The sequence below is a fragment of the Pelodiscus sinensis genome, chromosome 3 (genome assembly GCF_049634645.1).
Source record: "Pelodiscus sinensis isolate JC-2024 chromosome 3, ASM4963464v1, whole genome shotgun sequence".
Taxonomy (NCBI): Eukaryota; Metazoa; Chordata; order Testudines; family Trionychidae; genus Pelodiscus; species Pelodiscus sinensis.
Genome location: NC_134713.1, coordinates 121,199,049 through 121,224,736, shown reverse-complemented (window position 1 = coordinate 121,224,736; position 25,688 = coordinate 121,199,049). Strand labels below are relative to the sequence as shown.

The following is a 25,688-nucleotide window of genomic DNA, read 5'->3' as shown; positions in this document are numbered from 1 at the left end:
CTGAGAAAAGATGAGAACAAAACAGAAACTGTGCTTTATTAAACACAATTTTTCTTAACATGGAATCCACCCTGTTCTTATGTAATTGCCTATTATGGAAAGTTTTGTTCCCCAAACAGAAAAACGTGAGTAACAAGACAACAGGAAATATTAACATCCATCTTGATATGATGAGTATTGATTTCTTCCTATCCCACCCTCTGCTTTTAGCACATCAGTCTTGGCATGTGTGTAATGGGAAAGTGGAGTGATGACTGACCTGATGTCATTAGTAAGAAATGTAATCATTTGCCATGATATTTAATCACAGTGGAACACTGAGTAAATGGGCAAAAATATTCGTATCGGTACAGCATGTGTAACTAGTATTATGTCGCTGTAAATCAGCTTCACATCTATAAAAAGAACACATGGCTCATCTTTGTAGTCTTCTGATAGTCTTGATTGATCTGAAGTCAATAAGAGCTTGAATGGGGTAGAACACAGAATCAATTACGAAGTTAAAGAAAGGCCAATAGCTTGCAAGCAATGGTAATGTTTTCATAGTGGAAACTTTAAAAGACACAAGAAACATAGTAGATCCAGCACAGTCTGGATCAAAGTGTCAAATTGTAACAAATTGGGACTGAGAAACCAAGCACCAAAGAAAGGTCATTAAGATACAATTATCGCCTCATTAAATCCAACTCAGCTATAGGGTTGTGGAGTTTATTTTTTAGTTTCTGTGGTTTTCCCTGTGTCTCCTCGTGTTATGCTAAATTAGTGAGGTATTTGTTTATAATGAGAATAAAATCATTTCTGATTGCTTTTCTTGAGGACACAATTGTTGCAGCAGCGTCAAATCAGGAGGAATAAGGAAAAGATGGTCAACATATATTTCTTCAGATTTTGAAACTTAACTTTTTTGCCATGACTTCTGCTTTTAATGTGAGACACTGAGATTTCCTTGCACAAATGTTTGCAGAAACCAAATTACCAATTTGGATGCATGAATATTGTTAGAGGACAGATTTTTAATTTGTACATGCAAGTATTTGATAGGGAAGTGATTGATTGCTCATCCAGTCAGGAAACAGAAACAGTTCCATGTGATGTATCTCACTATTCACAACTAAACAACACAGCCTGAATTCTGATTGTTTGTGATCAATGCAAAGAACAGAACTGCAAATACATTCAAGGAATGACTGAAGGAATGAATGAGAGGAAATTAAGAGGTGCTTGTGGATGTTTTGGGGGCAGAAAAGAGGCTAAGTTCAGATGAGTCAAACAATTTTTGTATTTGCTCAGCTTTAAGCATTGCAACTTGATGATAGTTACAGCTGGGTGAAGACCTTTCTCTGTGAGGTCCCACAGTCATTTGTAGTAGCGTCATGAGTTTCCTTTTATCTCTTTGCCCATCCTTTGGGATCTGTTACTCTTTGTGGGAATTATGTGGATATGGATAGAAATAAAAAAAGCAGGTCTCTTACCTACTTTTTTGGTCTTTTCTTCACATTTTTGAAAACCATTTCAATTGTTAGAATTTTTTTCTTGTTCTTTTAGGCCTAGTCTACATTAAAGGGAAAAGTCGACTTAACATACACAACTCCAGCTATGTTGATTACATACCTGGAGTCAAGGTATCTTAAATCATGTTTTTGGGCTGTCCACACAGTGGGAGGTCAACTGGAGTCAACACTGCTCCTGTTGACGACTTAGTCCTTGCAAGGAACAGGATGACTAGTGCTAGTGGTGGTGCCCTCTCAATTTGAATTAGTAGGTCTAGAGTAGACCCTCTAATTTGAACCCCAGAAGATCAACTGCACCAGTGTTAGTCTTCCATACAGTGTAGACATGGCCTTTTTGCCGCCCTCCCTGGCACTCAGTCATTTCTCTTGATTTTTAAAAAGACATGAGTCCTATCTCTTATGCTTGTTGGGGCAATGGTGTGCCACAGTCTCCTAAGACATCCTGTGGGGTGCACAATGCAACCTATGGCATGCACCCCAAAATGTGTGGACCAGGGCAGCAACTGAGAGCTGTGCCTTTAGAGCGATGTGGAGGTGCAAAGGGGATTAAGGGTTACTTATTCCCTCTGGACTCAAGTCCTTCCATGCAGGTTGCAAGAGAGGCTCCGTTCAGATTCGTTCCCCCTGCATGCCCATGTAAAGTCGATGTGGAATCTGTCCCTGTATAACTAAATGCATGTAGTACAGGGAGCTCTAAGGATAGGATATCCTATCCCATGAGTAAGATGGAGGATCAGTAATCTGTTCATTATTTTAATATATGCATACGCAAAGTGAATCTTGGGGCTTGTTTACGTGGCATGTTACTCTGTGACAAACTAGGATGTGAACTACTACAGCTTGCTGTGCAGGAACACTCCATGTGGGCCCAGCTCCATCTCAGTGAAAGTCCTGAAGTGCTGCCATCTGTGTAATCAACAGCTATTTCACAGTAAGATTATCCAAATTACATTCCTTTCTGGGCTTTTGTTTCCAGTGGATGACTTATCTTTCATGGCACATATTGGAAATGACCAGCTTCCTGGGCCAAAAATTGAAGTTCTGCCTGGGTTGTCTTCAGTCGTTACCTAGGCAGAACTCCAATTTGCCTCTAAGTTTTGCGTGAGAGTAAGGATTGAGTATCCATTGAGTAAGGATTTAGGCTCTGTAGTTTTAGCACATAAATATAATTGCATTGCATTTGACACACAGAAAGCCAATCCTGTGCTAAAATGAAAATAAGCTCATAGTGTGCATAGTATACAATGAAGATAGTTGTGTGCCTTTCAAAATCCACAGTATTGTGATGGACGCTGCCATCAGTGGATATAATTGAATACAGCACACTGCCTTCATGGTAGAGTGAGGAACTATGTAACAAAACTGTAATAAAATATGAACTGGGATAATAAAACCACTCAAATGAATGGAAAATATGTTCTAGAATCCGCAGCAACAATATGGGATCCATTGAGCATTTTGAAGACGTGCATGCATAGCAAGCTCTCTCAGCAGGGGAGTATTCCTTATTGTATGCTGAACATTTTTGGCATATGTGTTGTGTTCTGTGGCACACACTTGGTGGAAAAAAAATGAAAAATCATACAAAGAAGATAGGACAATATTTAACTATTTGTTTGTAGTTAAATCATTATTATGTATGTGTTAAGGAATGGAGACAGGATAGTTTTGAGGTTAAGGTGTTGGAGTCAGGAGTTCTGGGCTCTGTTCCCAGCTCTTCCAATGACTTATTGTGTGTTCTTAGTCAAGTCACTTGGTGCTAAATACCTAAAGGAGACTTAGGTGCCACATTGCAACACTTAATCTTTAGATGCAGGGGGATTCACAGAGCTGAGTTAGGTTCCAGGATTCCTATGCAATGCATGGGGAGAGTTTGATGCCTGAGAAAGGAGTTCACAGAAACCAGCATGCTGAGTGGAGAACTGTGTACGTTAGCCAATAGGGAAGGCTGAGGTAATGGGTGATGCCCCAAGGGGGCAGAGAGTGGTGCCTGTCTCTATTCTAGATTCTCAACCACAGGGTGGGCAAAGGAGACTGTTGCCCCAGGGCCCGGTAATACAAAGAGGTCTGGGGCTCTGGCTGCTGCTGCAATAGCAGTGATGATGGCTGGAGCCCCAGACCCTTTAAATTGCCCCTGGAGCACTGCAGCAGAGCTCCTGGTTGCAGTTTCTGAGCAATGCTAAGGGTTGGGGGGGGGGGGGTGCCAAGCTCTTGGCAGCACTAAAGGCTGGCTGCCCTTGGCCCTGCCCCTTCTGACCTTGGCCCCACACCTTCTGGGAATGTGGAGCCAGCTCCCTTCCTCTCACATTGCCCAGGGGGCTGTGGAGGCTGTCAGCTCCTCTTAAAATGTTTATTCAGTGAGCCCCAGAGAAAGTGAAAACAAATCCATAACCTAGCCATCTCCACCTGGGAGACACAGGTTCCAGTTTCTGCTTTACTGGCTCTTTAGGCATTTTATACAAAGTGGAATAGCTCCAACAGGAGAGATTGAGGGAGACCTTATTTGCTAAAGACCCCAGGAACTAGAGGTTAGAGTGCTCATAGAAATCTATGTTCTAATATCTGCTTCAACTGAGAGAGTAAGGAATGGAAGCTAGGTCATCTTACATCCTCTGTGGGTGTTTTAGCCACTAGATTATTGTGCATAACATAATAAGATAGTGTGGGGGTTCCTCATGCGCTGAGAGTGCCTGCTAGGTGGTCAGGCCCTACTGGAGAGAGAGATAGAGGAACACCTCATTTGTGAATCCAGCCAAGACTTGTGCATGAACTGACTGCCAAGCAGTTTGGCAGTGTGAGGACTCAGGTGGCTTTGTAAATGTTCACCAGCAGAATTTCCTTCGCTGCCCAGGTCGGTGATATATGCCTTTACAGAGTTAGGAAGCAGCTGAATAGCGGATTGGAAGATCTTGGAGCTAGCTGTCTAAAGTGGCAGTTAGGTGCTTAAATCCCTTTGAGTATCTAGCCTTTAGGTTCCCCTGGCCTGTAAAGCACTCAGGCATATGCTTAATTTTAATCACACGAGCAGTCTTGTTGACTTCAGTGGCATTGCTTACGTGATTGTTGGATCAAAGCCTTTCTCTGCCTCTGACCCAATTTTCTCATTTGTAAAATGGGGGTAATCTGATTAGTTGCCAACAAGGGTGTGGTTAAGATATGCTGGTTGATGTTTGTAAAGCACATTGTGATCCTTGGTGGGAAGGTGTTATACCAATTCACAGTATTACAATTTTAACCCATGGCTCCTAGAAATGTGGCAATGGCATTAAAGCATAAATCCTCAGCTGTTGCTGTACCATTTGGAGAGGATATTTCATATATTTGTAGATTTTTAGAACCAGAAGTGACCGTCACGTTATTGGATTTTAAGGGGAGCAGCCAGATCACTGCTGCACCAATTGGTGGGTATTTGCCCCATATTCTGTACAAAGTGGGCCATGTGAGGTGTCAGACGAAAAGCTTATGTTCTGTTGATTCTATGTATGTTACTCATGTGCTTGTATGATGTTTGTATGTGGAGTTATGAATATGGGGTCTGGGCTTATACTGTTAATGTTCTCTGCCTGAGACAGAGAAATGGGCTTGGACTGCCTGTTGTAAATAACAATTATTCAGTCAATGACTATGCTAATTAGCAGGGGCCCAAGGAAAATAGCTCTCAAGGTGGTCCATACACACCTGAGGAATGCATCTCGAAACCTGAAACCAGTCAGGGCATAATGGCTGCCAGCATGTGAAATACAGGCAGGTCACTTGACCATGTGACCCGCTCTGGCTAGGAAGACGCCAGGAGGGATATAAGTGCCATGAGGCGGACTCCATCTTGTCTTCAATTCTGCTACTGATCCCAGATGCAGCCTCACGAGGGACAGAGAGCCAGGAAGGAATGTTGACCCGTCCTGACATAGGATGTATACCAGAGACTTTTAAGATAGCAGTTTATAACATCTCTGCTGAGAGCCTGCATCAAGAACTTGGTGCATGTAGTGTATGCGCCTTAACAACCTTACTCTCAACCTTTTCTTTCTTTTATTAATAATTCTTTTGGGTGTGTGTAGACTACAGGATTTTTTCGAAAAAAGTGGCCTTTTTTGAAAAAAACTTCCCCTGCATCTAGTGCTGCTGCGTTCTTTCAAAAGTAAATTGAAAATGTGGCAGTTTTTTCGACCGCAGAAAACCTCATTTTACAAGGAATAATGACTTTTTTTAAAGTGCTGTTTTGAAAAAAGGCGCTATGTAATGCAAACTGTGCTTTTTTGAAAGAGAGCATGCAGACTGCCTGAGTTCTCTTTTAAAAAAGTGGCTTGCTTTTTTGAAAGTACTGGTTGTAGTCTAGACGTTCTTTTTTGAAAGAGGCTTTTTCCAAAGAGGCTTGCAGTCTAGACATAGCCTTAGATTTTAGATTCTAAAGGATTGGCCCAGCGTAATCTTGTGGGTAAGATATAAAGTGTAAATTTACCAGGAACCTGTGGCTGGTTCTTTGGGACCTGGAGAACCCACTTGGGGTAGGTGAGATTGGGTTTTATTACCTCTTACCTGTGTGAAAGGCCAGGGAGAGCTGGAGTGTCTGAGGGGTTTTGCTCATGAGGCTTCCTTCTGGCCGGATTGGCAGCTGGAGCGCTCGGTGTGACTGGTTTGTGGCCTATTTAGGAAAGGCCTCCAGTCTAGGGCTGTAAGCAGCTCTGGTTTTAAGCAATTCGCCCTGAGCGGACACCCTCAGCGGTGCCCGGCCCCGGCCCGGTCCGTCACAGTGACCATTAGATCATCTAATCTGACCTGACTGATCATAAAATTGTATTCAATTACCCATGTATTGAACTCAATAGTTTGTTTTTCTGAAATGACCAACAACTCCAAAAACAATACTTCGGTAACCTTTCATCTGGCAAAGATTAAATTCCATGAGCCAAAGTCATTCTTGGTATAACAAGAGAAGTGAGCAGTATTACACTCTGGATTAATTTTATCCAATGTGAAGAACATTCATGTTTACCATACTGGGCAGCCATTGAAGATCAATAATGGAACAGCTGGTGTAGAAGAGGCTCTTTTAAACTTGCTCAGAGCACGTCTACATGAAATGATGGTAAAAACACTTCTGCCAAATCTAGAGCAACTAGCCAATTAGCCCGTCATAAAATTGGATTTTCAGGTCTCTCCTCCATGTCGGTCTTCTCTCCTGAGCCTCCGGTCTCTCATTCCGTGTCTCTTTCTCTCTTTCCTCCTCCTCCTATTGACTCCCCCCCCCCCTCAGCTCTCCTCCACCTTCTGCCTCTCTCTCCGTCTCGCTTTCTCTTCTCCCCTTTCTGCCTCTCACTCTCTCTCCACTCTCCTCTGTCTCCATCGGGGATGCACGCTTGTCCAGGCCCTGCCCCCTGGGCGTGTACGTCACCATCCCGCCACCCTTCGCCTCCCGCTGTGACAGTTGACTTCTGTGCCACTTCTGTGCCACTTAGCCAGGCCGCCGTGCGGGAGCAAACAGCGCAAATGGCCTCTCTCCCTTCTCCTCCTACTTCCTCGCCCTCTCTCTCTCTCTCTCTCTCAGTTCTCATCCGTCTCCTGCCTCTCTGTCTTTCTCTTCTTCCCCTTCCGCCTCTCACTCTGTGTTTCTCTTCTCCTTCTGCTATGTGTGTGTCTCTCTCTGTCCTCCGCCTCCTCCATTCTCCTCTCTGTCTCCTCTGCATTCTCTGTGTCTGCTCCACTTTCCTCCTTTTGAATCTGGCGCCTTTTCCTGATGTCAGAGACGCACTCTCGTCCAGGCCTCGCCCCCTGGCTGTTCCCTCTGGGCGGCGCTGTTGCCTCCCACCCTAGCGCTTGGCTGACTTCTGTGCCACTCAGCTGGGCTGCCGCACGGGAGCAAGCAGCACAAGCAGCCATTTGGGCCCTGCGCTCCCCATGCAGCACCCCCGTCTGCCCAAAAGGCCGCTTGCTCCTGCATGGTGGCCCGGCTGAGTGGTGCAGAAATCAGCTGAGTGCCATGGCGGGAGGCAACTGCACTGCCCAGAGGGAACAGCCAGTGTTTCAGCATTACAGAGTCACAGACATTGGGTTACTATATATATGATGCCACTATGGTGGAACTGCGATGATGAGGAATTTCCCCCCCCAAAAATCAATGGTTGTGGACAAGGCTAAAGTCTCAGTCAGGGATGTTGTGAAAGCCAAGACTATTACAGGGTTCAAAAAAGAACTAGACTCATTCATGGAGGACAGGTCAATCAATGGCTTTTAGACAGAATAGGCTGTACAGGCAGTCCCCGAGTTACGCGGATCCGACTTATGTCGGATCCGCAGATACGAACAGGGATTTTCTCACCCCGGAGGACTGGAGCGGCGGGACGCCTGGTCCCGCCGCCCGCCTCCTCCGGGATGAGAAAAGCTGCTCCCCGTCTCCCTGGTCTGCTGCAGGAGCCAGCAGACCAGGGAGACGGGGAGCAAAGCGGCGCAGGACCCGCGGCCGGACCCGCGGCCGCTTCCAGCTGATCTGGAAGCGCAGCGGGTCCGGCCCGGGTCCTCCGCCACTTTGCTCCACGTCTCTCTGGTCTGCTGGGGGGGACGCAGCTAGTGCCCCACTCAGCAGACCAGGGAGATGTGGAGCAAAGCCCGGGGCCTGTGGTAGAACAGCTGGAGCACTGCCGGTTGGTCCCACAGCACCGCTCCTTGGCGCTACTGGACCAACCCGGCAGCACCCCAGCTACTCTGCCCCAGGAGTCCTGATTCAGCCACTGCTGATCAGTTTCAGCAGTGGCTGAATCAGGACGCCTGGGGCAGAGCAGCTGGGGTGCTGCTGGGATGGTCCAGTAGCGCCGGGGAGCGGCCGCGCTACTGGACCAACCCAGCAGCACCCGAGCTGCTCTACCCCAGGCATCCCCAAGTTAGCCGCTGCTGAAACTGACCAGCGGCTGACTACAGGAAGCCCGAGGCAGAGTTGCTCTGCCCCGGGCTTCCTGGAATCAGCTACTGATCAGTTTCAGCAGCAGCTGACTTGGGGACGCCTGGGGTTCTTAAGTTGAATCTGTATGTAAGTCAGAACTGGTGTCCAGATTCAGCGGCTGAATCTGGATGCCAGTTCCGACTTACATACAGATTCAACTTAAGAACAAACCTACAGTCCCTATCCTGTATGTAACCCGGGGACTGCCTGTATTTGTCAGAAGCTGGGAATGGGCAACGGGGAGGTATCGCTTGATGATTAACTGTTCTGTTAATTCCTTCTGGGATCCCTTGCATTGGCCACTGTCAGAGGATAGGATACTGTGTAAGATGGATCTTTGGTCTAAACCAATGTGGCCATTTTATGCTCTTCTGTTCTTTATTAAATTTTATTTGTGGGTGTATTATTGCACGATTGGAATAATAGAATCATTGAAGATAAAGGTTGGAAGAGACCTCGGGCGGTTATGTAGTAAAACCCTTCTTGAAGCAAGACCAAACCCAACGGAATCATCCCAGCCAGGCCTTTTCAAGCCTCATCCAAAAAACTTCTAAGGATGGAGTTTCCACCATCTCCCTGGATAACACATTCCAGTGCTTCACCACCCTTCTAGTGAAATAGTTTTCCCTAAAATCCAACCTAGATCTCCCCCACTGTAATTTGAGACCATTGCTCCTTGTTCTGCCATCCATCATGACTGAGAACAGCCTCTCTCCATCCTTTTTGGAACCTTCCTTCAGGTAATTGAAGGCTGCTATCAAATCCCCCGCCTCACTCTTCTCTTCCAAAAACTAAGTCCTCAGCCTCTGATCATAAGTCATGTACCCCAGCCCTCTGATCATTTTCATTGCCCTCCACTGGACTCTCTCCAATTTTCACACAGCCTTTCTGTAGGGAGGGGGCAGACTAGACACAGTGCTTCAGATGTGGCCTCACCACTTGCAAATAAAGGGGAATAATTTCTCTTGATCTGCTGGCAATGCTCCAATTCAGCCCTTATGCCTTGAGCCTTCTTGGCTACAAGGGCACACTGTTGACTCAAATCTAGCTTCTCATCCACTGTAATCCCCAGGTCCTTTTCTGCAGAACTGCTGTTTAGCTAGCTGGTTCCCAGCTTGTAGCAGTGCCTGGGATTCTTCCAACCCAAGTGAAGGACTAAACACTTGCCCTTGTTGAACTGCATCAGATTTGGTTTAGCCCAAACCTCCAATTTATCTAGGTCACTGTGGCTCCTATCCCTACCCTTCAGCATATCTACATCTCCCCACAGCTTGGTGTCTCTGCAAACTTTCTGAGGGTGGATCGTTAATGAAGATGTTGAACAAAACCAGCTGGGAACCAACTCCTGGGTATTCTGCTGGATACTAGTCTTTATGGAAGTTTTGCACCCTCCTTTGAAGCATCTGGTAACAGCCAACATTGGAGACTGATGTGGGGCTGTGACATAAAATGAGGGAAGGCAATATGAGCTAATGAATGGAGCATTATGCTGGGACTCAGGAAACTCACATTCTCTTCCTAGCACAGCCACAACTTGAGAGGTAACTTGGGCAAGTCATTGCAACCTCTCTGGACTTCTGTTTCCCCTAGTAAAATGGGTAAGTGATTCTGGCTTCCTTTGTAGAACACTTTGCCAGCCTCTTTTCATCTTTAATATTCAGAATTAGGTATTGTTGCTGTGTTGGTTTCTCTTGGTTTTTTTTTAAATTTATTATATGTGAGAGCAATTGTGGCCAATTCCTATCTTCTGTGTAGTAAGCATAATGCTGAACATCAAATAAAGTAACATCTGACCATAAGAACTCCTATGAAATTCATTGTTTTTGCTTCATATGGAGTCCAATTCTGTCCTGTCCCACCCCACCCTACCCTCTCCCTCAGCTAAGTCAGGGAGCTGACATGGGAGAGCGGAGTGGAATGGGGCAGGCTAGGGCCAAGTCACTGTGTTTGGAGACCACTTTGAGTGGGTATTTCAACAGAGAAGGTTGCCTAGGAAGGGTGATCTCTCTACAGATGTTAACATTCCTGTCAGAGACCCATTTCTAGGGGTGGGTAACATTAAAAGGCAGATGATGTTTTCATGTTTAGTAGGAGATTGGCTGTTGTCAACTTAAATGAGAGTAGGAGCAGGGTAGCTACGCTGGAGTTGGACTCAGGCTCACAGAAAGCAGTATAGGCACTGGAATGCCAGGCTGGGACTCAGAATTCAGATGTTCTGAACCTGAGGTTACAAATAAGTGTAAATGCTTAAGACCTAGATTAACAAATCCAGGGGCTGCCAACTGGAGTTCTACTAACCCATGGCTTTCATTACAGGGTAGATATCCCCTGCAGTCAGGGGGCTGACAGACCTGGGCAAGGTGTGTGTGTGTGGCGGGGCAGGGGAGGAGAGCAGCATCTCTGAGCTGCCAGAATGAGTGGGGATGCAGGCAGAAGGAATGGGACTGGGGCAGACAGCCATCTTTGCTGCCTAGAGCATGCAGTCCCCCCTCCCTGTCGCCCTCAGAGCTGCCTAGAGCCTGTTGCATGGTGATTTAAAGGGCCCAAGGCTCCAGCTGCTCCTGTGGTACCAATGAGAACCATTTTGAATTGCCAGACCCCAGGGCACTGGACTCCATTGCCTTCCCTCTTCCTCCCTGCCCCTGTGAGTGGGCTTGCCTCGATTGCTTAAGAGGCTGTTGAGTAGTCTTCAGCAGTGGAGAAGGTTCCAGTACATCCAGGGTCTTGAAAAATACCACAAACGTGCCTCTGGAAAGAAGGAATGAATCACCAGCAGCATAAAAGAAAAACCCCGGAGAAGGTGAAATCTTCAGCTATGTTACTGAATGTGACTCAGCTTTACACAACTAACCAACAATTGAGATTGGAGGTGTGTAGGGAGGGAAGGTGAAGAATTTCCTGGCAATAACTTGACTCCTTCCACCCCATGATGGGGAGCATGTCTGTGTTTGCACATCGAGGTATTTCTCCTGGCTTTGTCTGGGAGCTGTCTCTTGCTGGTGTCACATTGCTCTGCAACTTCCCGGAACGTGCCAGGGTTTCCAGGAGTGAAACATACATCTTCCCCCCCCCCCTCCCCACATCCCTCCTTCTTCACCCTCATCCGCCGCCTGACACTGGAGCTGGAGAGCTGCGGCTGCTGCTGGCTGGCCTCCAGCCATCCAACGACCCAGCTAATGAGGGCCAGGTTTATTCCGCCTCTATGGCTGCCAGGGAGACAATGTAGCTAGAAGAAGGAAAAGATATTCACGTCAGACACGACTTTCTCTTTTTGTAAGTGCCTACATTCAGGGGGTGTGTCTGGGTCCAAGATCTGCTGGGATACATGCGGTATATGAATAGCAGCAGGATGAGTCTATTAATAAGCATGCACTAATTGACCCCAGACAGCACTCTCTAACACACCCAGCCATCTGAAGTGGGTGTATCATTGCAATGAATATATACAGCAGAGTCATCTACTAGGTAAAATACTTTCTCCGTCAAAGCATCGTCTTTGGGAATGTACAAACCCCTGCCTGGATCACAGAATCATAGAACACTAGAACCGGAAGGCACCTGGAGACTTCGAGTCCAGACCCCTGTTGTCAAGGCAGGACCAAGCACCATCTAGAATAGATCATGCCTGATAGGTGTCTGTCTAACCTGCTCTTAAGTATCTCCAGAGATGGGGATTCCACAACCTCCTCAGGCAGTTTATGCCAGTGTTAAACCACCCTGAGAGGTAGGAAGTTTTTCCTAATGTCCAACCTAAACCTCCCTTGCTTGCCTAGAGCTCATCTGTTTGGAGATCCAGAAAACAGAGGCTCCCATGTATGCGTGGAAGAGGTGTTAGAACAATAAAAGGCGGGGCAGCCTGCAAGGAGAGAGTATTCCTCCACCTCGCCTCCATCCCCTTTTGCAAGCAGGGGGAGAGCTGATCGGGAGGAGTTGCGCGAGTTCTGCGCTCTATTTTCAAAGCCCTTTCCCTAGATCCGCGCCAAGAGCAGTTTCAGTAACTGATGGGGCACCCCACCTTTGCAGTTCTCCCATCCCCCCTTCAAAGATCGTTGTTTGGAAGAAAAAAAAGTATCTGCCCTGAATAATAAAAAGAAAACGGGGAGGGGGGATATTGGCTGGCTGGGGGAGGACTGTATCATTGCCCGGTGCGACGGGAGAGGCATTGTACAGCGGCTGTGAGACAAAGCGGGGGATGCTCGATTGGAAACGCTCAGGCGAAGGCGAAGGCGAGGCAGGTAACAGCCTCGGCTGCTTTTCGGGGCAGGGAGTTGTGTTGTGGCGTCCGCGGGCGCTCATCACTCCAGCCCGGCTGCACTCCGGATTCGGAGCGTTCACACGCACCAGAGCCAGGGCTTCAGCCCTGGTCCTGAGAGAGGAGGAGGAACAGTCCGGGCGCTCCTTGTCCTGACCCAAGCTTAGGGACCATAAGAGAGTGACAGCCCTTGGCTCTGTCCTGCTCCTCCCGTTTAAGGAGGAAAAGGGGGAGGGATGGCTGCGGGAGGCAGGGGACTGGAGCTGGCTCGCCTCTTCCAGGTAGGGGAGAGCAAACTGTAAGATCCGACACGGGAATTATGTCATGCCTGCGGACTAGGAATGAATTCAAAAGCGCTTCCTTGTGCGGCTGATTGACAGCAGTGCACGCGAAGGAGAGTATATAAAAGCAGAGAGCAGCCCCTCGCAAACCACTGGGAGAAACCTCAGCCAGAGTCTAGCAGATCCTGCACCCCCGCGGAAGCTTGGAGTTTGCACTTGGCTTTTTTCAAATAACTCCCGCTCTCCTTCCCTTTGGATTTGGTTTGGAGCGTTAACAGTAACAGAGCAGCAGCAGCAAAACCTTTTATGCCGGGTAAGGGGGAAAGCCCTTTAAATTTTCACACTGGTAATGTAGTGATTGGCAAAAACTGCTCTCATGAGCCATGGGTGATGGATTTGTCTGTCTCCTTAGCACAGTATTTGAGCTTCTGTTGTTCATCTTTCTTTTGGACTATCTTTTCAGCTAACAATTATGTCCCCTAAATAGGTCCTGTTCACAAGTATTCATGACTTGTGCACTAGAGTATAGATTTGCTTTTTGCACAAGCAGATTATGCTGTGTCTTTCCTATTGATGGCTAGGTTGATAATATGGTTACAGAAGCAGCATTTAGAAATAGGATGTAAAAATGCATTTGTTGTACTATTGCTCATTGGAGTGTCCTTGCAGCCTATCTCCCAAAATATGTACATTAGGTAGAAAAGAAAATATTTGCATATGACTGGTGTTGCATCTGCCAAAATGTACTTGAACTAGAACTTTTAGCCCTCTCTCCTCCCCAAATTTGCAGATAAATGGTTTTGGAGTGATAGCCTAATTAGCAAACAATTATGGATTTATATTGAAAGTTTGGCTTTGTGTAAAAGATTGTGTCTGAGTTTTTCTGGAATTTAGATGAGACATTCTTTAAAATGTCAAGGTAGCATACTGGTGTCTTGAAATGTGTGTGTCTGTACTGCACAGCTGGCAAACTGGGTTTGCTCTGCTTAGCTGACATGCATGCACATACACAAGTTTAAATGAAAATGCAGATATACAGCTTACGCTTCTATATAACCAGACAGAAATACCTCAGGGGAATGCTATCTGCCTAAAAGTCAGCATTGAGATAAATATTGTGTGAGTTCCTTTCTATTGTGGCAAATTGAAAAGCTAACTACTACTCATGAAAATCCATTATCTTACAAAGAATCCAGCTACATATTGCAATTCAAAGTGGAGTTAAGATTGAACAACTAGTATACTATATTTCCTGTCACTTAAAGCTTTGATGATGTCTCATGGAGAAAACTTGAAGAAAATTCTGCTTGCATAGCATACATTTTCTCTATATTTCCCCTTTTTTATTGTTTGGCACATGTGCTTGAATACAGGAGTTTATTTTAAAAAATTCCCTTCAAATGCATAGCATGATGATCTCATGTACAAAATCAAGTCCAGAGCATGCAGTTGTGATGTCATAAACATAAGAGTATGACCACATATATATTAAGATATAAGCAGGAGCACTCTTAATCACAAATATCCTGTTTCATCTTAAAATGAACCAATAAGCAATCAGGAAGAGAAATACTGTGAATATGCACTGTTGGGTATAAACAGATTTGCTTATGGTTACAGCATTTTTTTCAGTACAAGTCCATGAGGCATCTGAGGTCTTTACAGTTGACCAGGAGCATTTTCCTAACAGTTTTTTTTTTTGGTTTATTCATAGGAGTTATGCTACAGAGGAGCAGACTGTTGTGGCTAATTATCTTGCTAACTTTGTGGGCTTCTTCAAATGCTCAGGGTAAGTCTTGAAACTTCTTAACCAGATGAATCTTAAGGGATTTGAAAGGAAGCAGAAATTACAGTAATTTGCAAAGCTAAATGTTGACTTTAAAAACTATATGGCTAACCCACTGCAGAAAACACAGTAAAAACTAAGAAAAACTGCTTGTCTAAAATAAAGACAAAAACTTTAAGATAAGTCTTATTACTACAGGTACTGATGCATTTGGGTGATAACATTACCCAGTCACATAAAATAGTTTTTCCCTACTGAACATTGACCTAAATTTCCTTATTCTTAATTGCTAAGCCATTTCCTTCTGTAATATGTATGTAATATGAGACTTAAAGGGACTGAGTTGGGTAGGAGCTGCTTTGTCAGAAATTTAGAGAGAAGAAAACATCTATGGATCAAATTCAGGCTGGGTGTAAAATGGCACAGTGTCAGATATTAATTTCCACGTGGTATCCTGGGCCAAATTCATATCTGGTGTAACTCTACTCTCTTCTTCAGAGCTAACCTGTTGTAACATGGTGTTCATACATTTAGTTGTCTTTGCTGAGAGTTAAAGTAGAGCAGTTAGCTTGGAGCCCTCTCCTTGTAAAAACAAACATGGTTTTTGTGTATAGAATTTTATTCACTTTCACTAAAGGTTTTGTTACATATAAAGTTGCCAAATAGATGAAAGTGCTAAATAGATAGAAATGCTGTTTATTGTGCAATACCAAAGATAGCACGTGTGCATCTCTCTTCCAAGCTTATTGAAGTAATGTGGTTATAGTGCCAAACAGGCAGCAAATATGCTAGTGTCTCTCAAATAGTTAGATCTATTGGGTGTACTATTCTCACTTATTTCCCTTTGTGTCCGTTTTTGTATTCACATTGCTATATACTGTCAATTTTTGCAGATGGTAACAAGGAAGATGAGACTACGTTTGACTTATTTCAAATCAGTAACATAAGCCGAAAGACAATTGGAGCAAAACTATTTCGGGGTCCACATCCCACGGTCCCAGCATATCGTTTCATCCGATTTGACCACATACCTCCATTTGACCCAGAGAAATTCACACAGATTCTGAAACTTATCCGGAAAAATGAGGGCTTTATTCTTTCAGCCATACTCAGGCAGGACAGGCAATCCAGAGGCACTATCATTGCTTTAGAGGGCCCTGGCATCTCTCAAAGACAATTTGAGATTATTTCCAATGGCCGAGCCAATACTCTGGACCTTATCTATTGGGCAGATGGGTCCCAGAATGTAATTTCCTTGGAAGATGTGGACCTAGCAGACTCCCAGTGGAAGAACATCACAGTTCAAGTAACAGGAGAGAACTACAGCCTCTATGTTGGTTGTGACCTTATTGACAGCTTCATCCTGGAGGAGCCTTTCTGCGAACATCTAAAAGCAGAGAACAGTAGAATGTATGTGACAAAGGGGTCCATTCGAGAGAACCATTTCAGGGTAGGTAATGTGAAAGAATTAGGGTCTGCGATAACAGAAAGAATTTAGCTACTTTTAGCATTAGAAGACAATGGGTCCAATTCAACCTTCACATGCACCCCAAAGTCAATGGGGAAACATAGGTGGAAAAAATAGACTTTGGTACCATGTATCTTTTAGCTGGTTGCTTGAGGTGAATTGTATGAATCTTAGTACCCTTTATTCATGAAAGTGAAAGACTAATACAGCATAGTCTACAGCCATGCAAAAAGCACTTAATCTTTGTATAGATTTCTTCATGCAACTCGTAAACATTTAGCTATTTTTCCCATTTGTAAGGCATCACACAGTGTCAAGAATGCTGCATGTTGCAGTGAATTTTAGAGGTGGTCAAAAATTTTGTAACAGAACATAAATTTTCTGTTTGTCAGAAAATGCTGGATCAGCAAAAGTGAAATGTTTTACAGAAATATGTCAATTTTGATGAAATTTCATTTCAAAAGAAAAATAAACTATTTAGACAAGGTTGAAACATTAAATTGAAAATTTTTAAGAACAGCGCTTTTTGATTTTCAAGTTTTTGTTTCAGTTTTTAAACATTCATTTATATTAAATATAATTTTAAAAGTAAAAAAGGGAATCAAACATTTTGATTGACCCTAAGGGGTTTGTGTGTGTGTGTGTGTGTGTGTGAATTTTGTGTCAAGGAAAACTTCAATTTTGTTGATTTTGTTCCATTTCAGAATTAAAAACATTCTGAAATTGTGGATTTTCAGGCAAAATGAAAAAATCCAGCTCCTGTCCTGCTCTGGTGATTTGTATAAAGTTCTTTTGGGGCTAGGTTGAGTTATCCAGTAAGCTCAAACATGAGCTCTTGTGTCTGGAGTTGAAAAGCCGGTGCCCTGCAACCTACTGGGCTACCTAGCTTCCAGTTTAATAATTAAATCTCTAAAGGGTGTGTCTACACAGCAAAGTTATTTTGGAATAATGGCTATTATTCCAAAATAACTATTCGAGTGTCTACTCAGCAATTCCGTTATTTAGAAATAATGTCAAAATAACAGACAGCTTATTCTGACTTCTGTAAACCTCATTTATGGAGAATAATGCCTATTCCAAACTAGCTATTTCGAAATAAGGGGTGTATAGATTCTCCACTTCTGCTATTTTGAAATAGCCCTTCATCAGGCCCTTTCTAAGTTATTCCTCCTGGGGCTGTAAATCGATATAGCACGTCTACATTAGGGAAGCCTGCCTTGGACTAATTTTGAGGCTTCCCTGCAGTGTAGACATACTATTTCACAATAAGCTATTTCGGAATAACTATTCTGGAATAGCTTATTCCGAAATAACTGTGCAGTGTAGACGTAGCCGAATTTGGCTACTTCTACACAGGAGTGTTCTTTCAATATAAAGTCAGTTATTCCAAAATAACATAGTGTGTGTAATAAATTTGAAATAACTGGCTTCTTACTTCAACTCCTGTAACCCGCATTATATGAGGAGTAAGGGAAGTCAAGGGAAGAGTGCTCTATTTTGAAATAATTGCTGTGTAGACAGTGTCAAATGTCGAAATAAGCTATTTCGAATTAAGCTACGAAATTAGCATAGCTCAAGTTGTGTACCTTATTTTGAGGTTAGCCCTGCTGTGTAGATGTGCCCCAACTGAATTGTATGGAAACAGAGATTCAAACTCACAACATGACAGAAGCATGAAAAAGGCTAGTCAAATATTGTTTTATCATGAGTCATTCAGAAAAAACAAACACTTACTTTGGCACTTCATTAGTTTTAAAATAATAATGTAACCATGCTATCAAAGTTAACATTCAGTATGTATTTCTCATGGATTGCACCATAGATTACTTTTGAATATTTACCTGTGATTAATTTTAACTAATAGACAGGGGGGGTTAAAAGTGGAGGAGAATGCACATCTCATGATATACATTTAATCCTGAATTTATCTGAAACTTATTTTCTTTAATTCCAGGGTCTAATTCAGAATATTCACTTAATATTTGATACTTCAATAGAGGATGTTCTATATAACAAAGGATGTCAGAGGAGCCAAACAAGTATGTATATTTTTTCACACTAACATTGTTCAATTGAATCTAACAATGAAGACGCCTTAGCTCAACCCATGACACTGCTCCCATTTAAGCTAGTGTGAATTGTGTATAAGGTAGAGATAGAACATGGCTCTGTAAGGTTTGGAATTGCTGACCAGCTACTTATGAACATTGCTTTGGAGTGACAAACAAACCTAACTGCTGCGAGCTTTGCTAGGAGGGCACTGATTAGACATAATCAAAATATTGCTTCTGACAGACAATCTGATCCTTTGTCCCTGCTGCTCAGATTTAGACAGGATGCATAGGTTTAGCTGCATAGGTTGGGGAAGAGATAATTACCAAGGAGAAAGTTACGGACAGTTGGAAAGAAAATGTAATGTATGTGAAAATGTATTTCCATGAAGGGAAGTTCTCAGACAATTAGAGCAAAGGATCGGGGATATGTCTACCTTACAAATCACTTTGGTGTAACTTGCATTGCTCAGAGTGTAAACAATCCTTATTTCTGAGCGACTATGTTGAAAAAACTTAAACAACAAATAGTTCTGCAGCACCTCAGAGACTAACAGGAAATGTAGATGGTATCATGAGCTTTTCTGGGCACAACTTATACTGGTCTAAGTGCTGGAGTGGACAGTGCTGTGCTCTCCCATGGACATAGCCACTGACTTCTCTGGAGGCAAGAGTTATAAAGCCAGTGAAGGGGCTCTCACATTGGCTAACAGCATCTGCTCCAGAAGGGCTACAGTGGTGCATCTGCATCGGTGCAGCCATATTGCTGTTTTCAGGCCTGCTGACAGTGTATGGGAGTGGGGGAGGGAAGGGAGCAGTTCACCCTGGGCCCGGTGATTCAAAAGGGTCCGAGGTGCCTTCCATCACTTCTACTATCAAACCAGTGGCAGTTAGAGTCCTGGGGTCCTTTAAATTGCCACCAGAGCACTGTGCAGCATATTCCAGGTGACTCTCAAGGCTGGCTGGGACCAAGCATGGTGCCCTGTCCCAGTCCCTCCCCTTCCATCTGAGGCCCTGCCCCTTCCGGGAGTTCAGAGCTCCCCTCTCTTGCCCAGGGTCCTGGCAAGTCTGTTGGCCCCCTGCCTGTCGTACAGATGTAGCATGTGGGTCATGTGTCTCAGTTCTAGCCTGACTATTTGCCTGGCTCATTGTTTGACCTCAGGCGAATCTTCAAGCTTTAAATTTTTAGGTGTCAAGTCTATTAGAGATATATCACTGCAAGAGGCTTCAAGGCTATATCTTTGTAAGTTACTATTCAAAACAAGTATTAATTGGGCTGGAGAGCAGGACTGACATTTTAATCCTGTCAGTAGGACATTCAGACGGTCCCCTGCTCTATACGACAAACTTATGTCAGTATTACTGTGCCACTCAGGGATATGGATTTTTCACACCGCTGAGTGACAGTTATACTGAACCAACCCTCAGGGTAGACAGCGCTATGTGAAAGGGAGGGCTTTTCCCATCCACTTAGCTACCATCTCTTGGGGAGGTAGTGTGCCTACATTAACAGGAGAAGCTGTCCCATCAACCTAGGTAGCATCTTCGCTAAGTGCTACAGTGACACAGACACTCAGGTGAAGCCCTGCTGCAGTGCTGTGAGAGTAGACAAGCCTTTCAGACTCATAGACCTTAAGGCCAGAAGGGATCCTCATGACCCTCTTGTCTGCTCTCCTGCAACGTTGCAGGCCAGAAAACTTCACCCACGCACTCCTCTGGTAGATCCATGACCTCACAGTTTAAAGGCTTCAAGTTACAGAGAATCTACTGTTTTCTTTAGTTTAAACTTGAAAGTGAACTATGCCCAATGCTGCAGAGGAAGGTGAACCTCCCCCCACCTCTGCTCGCAGGGACTCTGCTAATCAGACCTGGAGGAAAATTTCTTCTTGACATTCAGGTGGAAATGTATCAATCAGTGGAACTCTGAGCATGTTGCAAAGTCACACTAGCTAGACACCCTGGAAAGAATTCTTTGTAGTAATTCAGAGCCCTCCCCATCTATCTGGGAAGGAGACCAAGGTTCAAGTTCCTTCGCAACAATGGATATTTACTTATTTATATACAGTGGAACAGTCCCATTAAAAGAGACTGAGAAAGTCCTGTTCCAAAATACCCCGTGGTTAAGGCGCTCTGTTAAGAGGGGAGAGACTCAACTTCAAATCTATTTTCTATATTAGGCAGAAGTGAGAATTGAACCTACATGCAATGTGAGTGCTCTAGCCACTTGGTTAAAAGTTATAAGGTAGGCACTAACACCTCCTCTAGTCACTTTATGTGGGATTAGGTATGTTTCTAGTATGCCTGATTGACCTTTCATGCATGTAAGGAATTTTTGAAACATTTGTTAAAGCAGATTTATAATAAAACATTAACATATTACATCATACTTTACTTATTAAGGATCAGGTTAGTATTCAAAGAACCCACCTAAAGATCCTGACCTACTGGCTGGGGAGACTTCCACCTCTTAGTATTCTAAAAAGAGTGACCAAATGGTTAAATTACTATCCACCTTTGGCGCTTTTCTTGTGTATGAACTTGGTATGAAACTTTTCTACTACAAAGACAGTCCATATTTGATTGATTCCACAGAAGAAGTCAAAAATTCCAATAATGTGCAATTCAAAGTCTTGCTACCAATTATTAAAATGAAATTAATTTGTCATTCTGTAAGGTCTGTACTGAAGCATAACATGAGAAGCCTAGGGGATTTCTAGGAAGCCAGTATTTTGTCATAAGTCATAACATGAATCTCTGTAACAATTTCCTCCCTAAACTCTGTTATTCCTTTACACAACCACAAGTTGTGCAAATATGTTCCGTTTTCCCTGAAACCCCTTTAAAAGCATCTTCCTAGCAGCAAAATTCGGAGACTCTTAACTGGAGTTAAAAAGCAATTTGTATAATAATTTGTAAAACGTTCATTATGAGTGACACAAATTGACAATATATAACCCTTCTCTCATCTAGAGACTTGCTCATCCAGATCAATTCCTTTGTCTAAATCCCACTCCCATCTTTCATCTGGGTTGTTTTCTCTTCAACTTATTTTTTAATCAGAATTGTATGCCTCTTAGGGCAAGTCTACACTAGGAAATTATTTCAAAATAACTTATTTTGAAGTAACTTTTGATGTAACAAATTTGAACTAGCATGCCCACACTATATGGAAGCCTCAAAATTAGTCCAAGGAAGGCTCCATTAATGTGGACATGCTACCTCGACTTTGAGCCCCAGGAAGCAGTGAGGAGTAATTAGTTTGAATTACTCTGGGGAGTAGTTATTTCAAAATATCAGCACTGGAGCATCCATATTACTGCTATTTTGAAATAATTATTTCAAAGTTAGCATTATTCCTCATGGAAAGAGGAGTTACTACTTCAAAATAACCATCCCCTTATGTTGAAATACTGGGCTTGGTAGTGTGGATGCTTTGCTTGTTATTTCAAAATAAGGGGAGTTATTTCCAAATAACTCTCTAGTGTAGACCAGGGCTTAGAAATTAAACCTTTTGTTTCAGCATGCTCCTGCATCAGCCTTCATACATGGTTAAAAGCGTAGACAGAGCTGTCCTGTGTTCAGTTTACAATAAAATATTGGCTTGTACAGAATGAAAATACCATCTTTTATATTAATTATATCACATATCTGTTGATATCATTTAAATCAGGACCCAGAAACAGCTGTCCAAATTGAGTAATCCCAGCTGTTCTGCACAACAAGTAGCCACTTTGATATTTCCTAAGGATAAATTCCTGATTATTAATGGAAGTAACTAAGTGAGAGGACCTCAGCAACAGGAATTTAAAAAATTCATCCAAATTTTAACATAATTGGATAACACTGTCCAAATGGATAACACTGTGAGGATCTGGATGAATGGGTAATATTTCTTTTAAACCCAACAATTATTATGAATATTTGTATCACAGACTCATTTGAGTTTTACCCAGCGTTTGGATAGACTATTGTTACCCCAGAAAATCATATCTTCTATTTGCAATGCATAATGATAATAAATGAAACTGAGGAAAGCTAGTCCACCCCACTTTGTAGTCTTACACAGAACTATAGCACTTAACCATTGTCTTTTCCATGTGTATATGAATGTTAATAGTGCATATGGCCATGCTTTTAATGTCACTTCAGGGATATCACTGTAAGGATACACTAAAACAAAAATAGTTAACTTTGAGAAGATGATAATTTTTACCTATTTAGCTAAGAAATTATCATATTTGTTCCATTCCTCCAAGTCCTTTATTCCACAGATAGGATAGTTTGCCTTAAAAAGATTGTATATTTCTCCACAATACTTATTCCTAAATATTTTAACAATTCCTTTGCCCATTTAAATGTAGATAACGGACAACAATTTGTTTTGACCCTTTTGGGAATATTAATGTCTAAAATTTCAGCCTGATACCTGCTCAAATTCTGGAGTCAATTGTTCTTCTGTTTGTAACAAGGCTTCTGAATCCTGCAAATACAACAAGGCATTGGCAGGATGCAAAGTGATTTTCTGTTCTAATCCAGAAGGCTTTTGAATATTCTTTACCAACGGACTATTTCTTCATATTTGTTGCCAATGGTTCCATTGCCAAAGCAAACAACAAGGGGAATATGGAGCAGCCCTCAAGGGAATTGTAATGGTGGAAATGTAGGTAACTAGGGGCTTTGGTAATCTACACCTCTTGGTGGCAACTGAGCCAGGGTTTTGAGAACCTGAGTGCTACCTAAAGTGGCAGCAAGGCAGCTAAGTTCATTCGTAGATTTAGCTCTTAGACACAACAGTGATGGGTGTTTTAAACTTTGTAGATTTGAAAGTAGAGTGTCTTTAGGCAGCATAAGCATCAAGGTATAGCCTTTGAAGGTTGTGGCACATTCCATTTAAGCAGGATCCTTTGCTCAAGTTAGGCAAGGACTCTAGCAGGATAAGGGGATACCCTATTCTTCCCACCATTGCTGAATGGCAAAAAGGGCAAGGGAGAATGAACTTTGTAAATATCAAGCTCACATGGAAACCGAGAGTCGTGGTAAACCATCTGATCCATAGGGCAGAGCTCTGAAATCTAGAGTAACTGATGTATTTAAGAGACTAACAGACCCTTCTCCACCTAGATGAGGCTACACTGACACAATCTGTTGTGCCAATGCAGAGGGGCTCTCCAGATCTTCTCTATTTGTGTTGGAAGAGTACCAGAAAGGGAAATAATTTCATCAAAAGTAGATTATATCATGGCAGAAACCATGGAATCAAACTATGAAGAGAAAGTAGAAACACATTTGTGATAACGCTGCATGCTGATACTAACCTTAGCTGGAGTACCTTGCACACATCAACAACTGCAGTTGCGTAGTCAACTACAGAGTTGTTTTGTTACAAGTGTCCCCCCCAACAATATCTGTCAGCTATGTCTAGGACACAAACACAATATCTGCAAATCAGGTACATTACACAGATTTTTTTTCACCCTCTCCAGAAGCTGGTCGGTTAGTAGACTAATTAATGGTCTGATTTGTATTTTACAACATTAAAATGAACAGACTGGAATTGAAATTTCTCATTCAAATATGTGAGGTGGAGTCACATTATTTTGTGGCATGTATGTGAAACATGTCACATGCATAGTAGCAGCTTGTAGCTTTATGGTGCTGCCCATGTATTTTAATTACCACAGTTGAGAAGCCATTGGTGATATATTACTCACTGTACTAAGGGTGCATTTACACTGCACCATTATTTCGAGATAACTAGCGTTATTTCAAACTAACAATGGGAGCGCCTACACAGCCATTCCGTTATTTCGAAATAACTTTGAAATAACAGACGGCTTGTTCCAAATAAACCTCATTCTACGAGGAATTGTGCCTGTTCTGAAATAGCTATTTCAAAATAACATGTGTGTGGACGCTCCACTGCTGCTATTTTAAAATAGTCCCTCACCAGGGCCATTCTGAGTTATTTCACCTCCTGGAGCTCTGAATCAAGCTAGCACCTTCACATCAGGGAAACTTGCCTCAGGCTAATTTTGAGGCTTCTCTGTAGTGTAGACGTACTGTTTCAAAATAAGCTATTTTGGAATAACTATTCTGTAATAGCTTATTTCAAAATAAGCATGCAGTGTAGACGTACCCTAAGAAGAGTAACACACCCCTAACTGTGCCGCATTCATTAATGCATAGCACTGTATTGATGGGATGTGACATTCTGTATCTCAAGTCATCTTAGTGATCTGATGTTGAGTTAAAATATGAAAGGAACACCAGATTGCTACTCAGGAGAAGCCTGTATATGCCTCTTCTCGTGTTAGGTATATATTGCTGTTCTAGCCCTATTATCATATGGGGGAAGGCCACCTTCCCTTTATGCACTTTTGCTCCCTATTTGTGACAGGAAGTGATTCTTTCTGCTGCAGCTGTTGGTTGGCACCTCTCACTGCATGGAATCCTGCAGATATGCAGGAAGCTGCTTGCAAGCTCAACAACGAGGCTTCTCTCTAAGCTGGCATGTGTGCCTGCCCTTCCTCTTGACTGGACTTTACCTTTCCACATAAGGTTGGTGGAGGAACAAGGCTAGGGTTTTGAGGCTACATCTACACTGCAGTGCTATCAGGATACCTCCGGTATCCCAAAATAGCTATTCCTCATCTTTTGAGTGTGTTCATTATTTTGAAATATAATGGGCTCACTATTCTGACATCCCTGTAAACCACAAGGAATAAGGGACATTTTGGAATAGCGATTTATTTGGATTAAGCTATTTCAAAATCAACTCAAAATAAACTACACAATTTGCATAGCCCAAATTGCATAGCTTATTTCGAGCACCAGGTGCAATGTAGATGCACCCTGAGGGTACGTCTTCACAGCAGTGTTATTTTGGAATAAGTGACGTTATTCTGAAATAACATAGTCTACGTCTACACTACAAGCAGTTATTTTGACATAATGTCAAAATAATGTTGAGCTGGAGGACTTCTTACTTCAACTCCTGTAACCGTCATTGTACAAGGAATAAGGGAAGTCGGAGGAAGAGTGCTCTATTTTGAAATAAGTGCTGTGTAGACGCTCCCTGTTTCAAAATAAACTACACATACCTAGAGGTATGTCTACACAGCAGGGCTAAACTTGAAATAAGCTACACAACTTGAGCTACGCTAATTGCATAGCATAAGTCAAAATAGTTTATTTAGAATTTGGGCACATTTACTCAGCACTTATTTCAAAATAGAGCACTCTTTCTCCGACTTCCCTTACTCCTCATTCAGTGAGGGTTACAGGAATCAGAGTAAGAAGCCTGTTATTTTGAATTTATTTTGAAGTAATGGGCTTGCTCTGTAGACACGTATTACTTTATTTCAGAATAACATCTGTTAGGGTATGTCTACATTTCATTCTTCTT

At 43.0% G+C, this 25,688-nt stretch overlaps 1 protein-coding gene across 2 annotated transcripts in view; it reads left to right on the top strand.

Annotated features, from left to right (window-relative positions):
- Positions 1-12,622: 12,622 nt before the first annotated feature.
- The window catches only part of THBS2 (thrombospondin 2), a 52,408-nt gene continuing 39,342 nt past the window's right edge, over positions 12,623-25,688 (top strand). The window contains exons 1-4 of one of the 2 annotated variants that reach the window (XM_025184058.2): positions 12,623-12,680; positions 14,693-14,767; positions 15,658-16,214; positions 18,187-18,271. In XM_025184058.2, the coding sequence (XP_025039843.2) occupies positions 12,638-12,680; positions 14,693-14,767; positions 15,658-16,214; positions 18,187-18,271 (760 nt within the window). In that variant the 5' untranslated portion in view covers positions 12,623-12,637. Of the gene's footprint in view, positions 12,681-12,968; positions 13,292-14,692; positions 14,768-15,657; positions 16,215-18,186; positions 18,272-25,688 lie in introns of those variants that run through there. The other variant, XM_006121970.4, reaches the window with a different exon arrangement.